Genomic DNA, 6,051 nt, shown 5'->3' with positions numbered 1-6,051 from the left:
GAGGAGAAACTTTGGAAAGCAGCAAGTAGGTGTCACCAAGAGGACAACCTTGTGAAGCTATTTCTTGTGCCTCAACTTGTTCTTGCTGCCACAATATGCACTTATCTACTTAATACTTTAGACTAATTTCTGCCCAATTCTCTCAATTCCTTATGCTACTCAAGTCAAAGTGCCAGTCATTTTGTTTGGGCAAAGATCAGGTTCTACACAGCTGTGTGATAATGAAAATGCACTCTCCATTAAGGGCAGGACTGCAGCTTGTCCTAGACCAGGGCTTGGCAGCCTAAGGCCCGCAGGTCTGATTCGGCCTGATCTGGGGTCTGATCTGGCAGGGGGCAGATGGAATGGATGCTGCCCATAGAGCCTGCAGCTGTTGCATCTGCACTGGCCCTTGCTGCAGAGGGGTTGGGAATCAACAGAGGGGTAAGCACAGTGCTGGCTGTTCTGTAAGGCAGAGACTTATTGCCTGGGGGGGGAGGGAGGCGACAGGGAGAGAAAGTCACAGAGGACTTCACCAGCAATTGGTGCCAATCTCTGTGCTGGATGTTTAGGAATAAGTAGCGTTTCCTTACTCTTGTGAGTAGGCATAGATGATCAGGGAATATGCCAGGACTTTACTGGATTCCCCCCACGCCTGCACCTACCTGCATAGCTCAGCTGAAGAAGCAGGGACAATTATCTACTGATACAGAAGAAGGCTTCTTCCTTTCTGGAATAAATAGAGAATGAGGGAAAATATAATACAGTCATAACTGCCTCCCTGATCTTCTCCTGAGCCACACTACTACTCTACCATTGCTCTGGGTTGATAATGAACTCTAAACCCTATAAAATGTCTACTAAACAGAGGCAGAGATCCTGGGTCTCCACTGTCTTCCCCTTCATGCATCCACTTAAATTTGTATGAAATAGGTGAAAAAAACCTGCCATTCAGATTCAGTGGAGTTTATACCAGTTGGGTTTTTTTGTTTGTTTTTTTTTTGCAAGAGTTACAGGTGCTATCACCAAGACGCAGACATAACCAGCACGTTCTCTTATTTCCACGTTCTCTCTCTCTCCACTAGACTTGCTTTGGCAGCCTTAATACTGGTCACACCTCACGAGTATATTTGTGTATACACATGTATGTGCATGCACACTAATAGCCTATTCACTTGCTTTAACCTATTAGAAGCAACCACTAACCACTGCAAGCAGTGCTAACCACTGCAAGCAGAACCTTCAATTCCTTTTTTCCAAAAGGAGAACCTTAGACCAAGTTGGAATAAGCATTTCTCCAATTAAAATGATTAGGAATCCCATACACAACATTCTCGCAGAAATCAGCTGCCAGGTTTATTAATCTACCTGAAAAAAAACCAAACAAACAAAAAACAACAAAAAAGTGAAATAAAAACAGAATTTTAAATAATCCTTTTAGGTACACTTTCAAAAGGGTTAATCAGTTCAATGAAAGAACTTTTTTCCGTCTTTTGCTGAGAGAGAACGTAATGTTGGGCTGATTGCTTGTTTTGTTCAGTGAATCACTACCATATACAGCATATATAAATTTTCTTCTTTAAATATTACACATTTGATGAATGTTCGCTCATTTCTGTCCTCTCCCCAATATTCCCACATCCTGCTCCAGACAGGAGGCACTCCACACTGATATTAAAGAGCCAAAACCAATCACAGGTATTTCATCAAAGCATGTTTCATTGGGCCTTATTTCAATGGAAGCAACAATTTTCAACATTCTAATTTCCCCCCTTCCTGATGAGATTTCTGCAGCTTCAGAATTCTTGCTTTGATTTTGGGTTGATCATTGAAAAAATTAAGTGCAATAGAGACCTATAAATTAGAGACAAAAGAAGATGACATATTAAGGCATATATGCACCCACCAAACACACTGCCTCATGGATTTTGATGAATTAGATGCACGCCCAGATTGTTTTTCTGCACTTGCCATCTCCAGTGTCCACTGCTTTTTAGTTTTGAATGAATTGCATACTGAATCATTTCTAGCTAACTGGTTTCTTGACTGACATTAAGTAGAAAATTAAGCCACCAACTAGGACTGCCTCTGAAATCTCACCCATTACAATGAAAATTATTGTTGTTTTATGCTTCTTTGTTCCTCATCCTCCCTCCCCTAGATATATCATCCATTGGAAAGAGGCTCTCCCGTGAAGTATCACATTCTAGAGCTCACTGTGCACTTCAAATCCCATTTTTACTCCCACCCCCTTCAAAATGGGAAATATTAAGCTTCAGAAAAGGTGCTGATAAATATTTAAATCTTCTTTTTTCATTTTACATGAAGAATAATGTGTGGCTTTTTTTTCAAGATTACCCCTCTCAAAAATAAAATGATTCAAAAAGAAGCAAACCTCAAAATGTAAATTGTCTTCCAAACATATCTGATCACATTTACATTTAGTGTCCAAAACAAGTTGATTGATAACATCAGTGCCAGCACTACAACGTCATACAGTGACTTCATTGTATTTTTTGACAGTTCGTATAAGTCTCCGTTCCACCGAAAGTTACAAAAGGTTCCGCAGAGCTTCCCTTAGCAAGCTGAAGCTTACTATTCATTTGTTGATGCGCATAAAAGCTGCTTATAGCACAGCTATGGCGTAAGCTATTTTCTAAGCAATAAATGGTTCAAGTCATCTATTTTGTCCTGAAATGCTACCTGTAGTTACAGCATTGCTTATAAATGGTCATCATAAATTCAGCATCAAAGAGAATATTACAGAAAAAGACAGCAGCAGAAGCATTAGCATTATCTAGTATTTATATATGTTATCAACATAACACAGCAGTAAAAGGTTTAAATGCATATTAATGGGTACCGTGTCTAAAAATTACTAAAGTACCTATTTAGTGTATTGGATATTTTTCTCAAGGAGTGCTTGCTGTGTCTAAACAGCATAATTAGATATGTGACTTAGTACAGTTAATTCCTATTGATTAAATAACTTATTTATATACTGAAGGAAATGGAAGGAAACAAAATGTTTTTTCCACTGATCAGGATCCTGTATTTAATGCTGACACACTAATCAGAAAGACCCACCACATGTAATTACTCCCCTCAAATGGACTTTGAAAGGTCTAAAGCATAGGATAGCCTGGATTTGCAACACAAGGTGCCATCAAATCCAGCACACCATGCCAAAGGCCTGTACAAATGGGGTGTGAAGTCAGGAACTGTGCTCCTCAGTCACTATACTTTGCCTAATATCCCATTAGATGGGTGCTTTATGTGAGGCAATAAAAAAACAAAATAGAAATCAAGAGATTGGCAAAGAAATCTTAGATTTTTTTTTTTTTTTTAAAGAAGGTGCAGGGTCAGTCACTCCGAGCTTCTAAATTGAATTATTCAATGGATGTTTTGTTCCTTCTTATAAACTGCAGAAAAACAATTAGGAATGACAAGAGACAATGCCCAAGGCATATTACTCTGATGATATTATCCAAGCAGTTAATTTGCACAGTAAGAATTAACTGTACTATGGATACCCAGAGAAAATGTACAATATCTTATGCTGATATGAAACAAAACAGACATGATATAGCTTCATTGTACTTGAAACCTGTATGTTCTCTTCCCAAACTTAAGTAAAAATCAAACCCACCCTTTTCCTCCTGTTACACAGAATAAATGTTTGGATTCCAACCCTCCCCTTTCAAATAAAGTGCGCTGTCCATGGCAGACCATAGGAGTAATGCAACAGGAAAAGCCCCTTTTAGTGTACTATTTAAAAAACAGAATGGAGTGGATTTAGCTTTCCTCCAGGTCTTGTGAAAGAGGAGAAGCATAGGGGAAGATGTCCCCTTCACTGTCACTGTTGTTAATACACATAGCCTTCATTATAGGGGTGGGGGTTGCAGCAGCCACCGTCCTGCATGTAGACCATGCTCTCATCAAAGTGGGACAGAGGTACAGTATCCTCCTCGTTGATGTGACGCTCCATGTCAGTCTTCAGTAAGGGGCGCTGGTTATCTGGAAAGGCCATGGAGAAAAGCGCTTCGGGGTCACAAACAAACTTGTAGACATATCTCTCTCCAGCAACCTTAAGATTAAAAGGGGGGAAAAAGAATAATGTAAGGTTTAGCCATTTGGATGCTTGCAATTCAAGTTTCTGAAGAACTTGCTTCAGAAGACATAATTGAAATCCTGGTTCCACTAATGTCAACAGGAACTGTGCAACAACAGTCTACAAATGACATGTTTCAATACAGAGGACAACCTGATTTCCTGTATGGGAAGGAGGAGAGGATTCCATTTCTAAACCTGCTCAGCTGTGCTCCCTTTCTGTAGTTAATGGCAAATAAAACTGCTTTTACTGGAGAAAGCAAACAGGTTGTTAACATAGCGACAAGCTAAAACTAGTAAATGACATACTAGTTTGCATAAAATAAGGGAGAAAAGATACACTGCCATAGGACAAATACAAATTTGGCTTTATATAGGTAGATTTATATTCAGTTATCTCCAAAAAATTTTTTAAATAAGTTGTAGCACGTACTGGTAGTGCAAGGTGTGTATAATCAAACAAGAAAGTCATTATGTGCCTAGCGGCAGCTTCTACAGAGCCTTAGACATAGATCTGCTTAATGAATGAGGGACCACTTGCCTAAAAACTCTGGGCTTATCCCTAAACCTCTCAAGTACTTGGAGGTCTTTGACCTTCATTTGCAATCAAAATGGGAAAATAATGAGCCACATTTAACATCTTTCACTTGGAAAGTGAGCCCATATACTTTACCATGCAGTGTTTAAAGGGATATATGAAAAATATATGAAAAATATTCTAAAGACTTTTTTTAATTTCATGTAATATATTCTAGTTCCTGCTACCTCCAAATGGCATGCAACTAATGCATGCTACAGTTAGGGTAGCAGAAGTGCTTCAATCTTAATTCCTTCTTTTCACTTGCCCACAATTTTCTGAAACATTGAGCTTTCAGACTGAAATTTTCTATGACTGGTTTCTGTCAAAAGGTTTGCTATTTTTAAGACCTGTTAACTCCAGCAAGAGGGTGTATGTGACAGAGTCGAACTGAAGTTTGCAGTGTGAAACCGGACATCCACGTAACTGTCATTAGGGACGGCTACCGTGGCTTAGCTTGGAAGAAACAGTTTTAAGACATGCAGAACACAATACATCTTTAAATCTGCAACTTCCCTGATAAAATTTAAGGTTTGCATTATTTCTTACTTCAATTTAATTGCTTAGTTAAGCTAATCCCAGGGCAAATTAGCAACATTTTTATTTGGAGCAAAAAAAAATAAAAAATCTAGACTATCTTTTAATGTGTTAAATGCAATGCTAACAACTTGCTATACAAGCCCTTTGAATGGCAAATTGTGTGCACAATTCAATTGTTAGTTAGCTGGCTGCCAAGGGAAATTGTTACCTGTGCAAACTAGGTAGATTAATAGAGGAGAAAAGCAGTAGCTAAGAAGCTCCGCTGGCCAGGACACTAGAGGGTGTAAGGTGAGCAGTCTAACCTGAAACTTTCCCAACTCTGCTAAGAAAGCCAGATGCTGGTATAGTTGGGCCAAATACCTCTCTCTCCCTGAAAAATAAAACTGCCAGAAAAACCCTAGGAAATTACGTGCTAAAAATTAGCACAAACATAAAATCAATGTGAGATCAATTACTCAGAAGTCAGGATATTCCAGAAGTCAAGTTATGGGCAACAGACGTAAGTAAAAGGTTGTAATTCGTCCCTGCTTGTTAAATTAACATGCTATCACTTCTTATCAACACATAAAGGAATACGTACAGGTTGCATACCTCAGTTAACGTTGTTGCAACATCTTATGGGTTTAATCCTGCTAAGTACAGAGTATATGATTATTGGAAGGTGCTGCAACACATTAAACTGGAAACTGAAGTTTGCAAGGAGGTCTTAAGACCAAATGTTTAAAAGTGTTAAGGAGCAGGAAGACACATATAGGCACATTTGGGAATCCAATGGGCTATGTAAGCACAACGTCCATGCCTTAGTGCTTCTGAAAATCCCCCTCTGTGCTATTTGTAGGGCCCTA

The 6,051-nt window shown here is 39.0% G+C and overlaps 1 protein-coding gene across 6 annotated transcripts in view; it reads right to left on the bottom strand.

The window, feature by feature from the left end:
* Positions 1 to 1,310: 1,310 nt before the first annotated feature.
* Positions 1,311 to 6,051, bottom strand: part of ETV1 (ETS variant transcription factor 1) — a 77,662-nt gene continuing 72,921 nt past the window's right edge. For all 6 annotated transcript variants that reach the window (XM_059728963.1, XM_019498011.2, XM_059728965.1 and 3 more), the window contains one exon: positions 1,311 to 4,066. In XM_059728963.1, the coding sequence (XP_059584946.1) occupies positions 3,845 to 4,066 (222 nt within the window). In that variant the 3' untranslated portion in view covers positions 1,311 to 3,844. The remainder of the gene's footprint in view (positions 4,067 to 6,051) is intronic.

The sequence above is a fragment of the Alligator mississippiensis genome, chromosome 5 (genome assembly GCF_030867095.1).
Source record: "Alligator mississippiensis isolate rAllMis1 chromosome 5, rAllMis1, whole genome shotgun sequence".
Taxonomy (NCBI): Eukaryota; Metazoa; Chordata; order Crocodylia; family Alligatoridae; genus Alligator; species Alligator mississippiensis.
The sequence above is the reverse complement of the archived record's forward strand: the minus strand, read 5'-3'. Positions and strand labels throughout refer to the sequence as shown.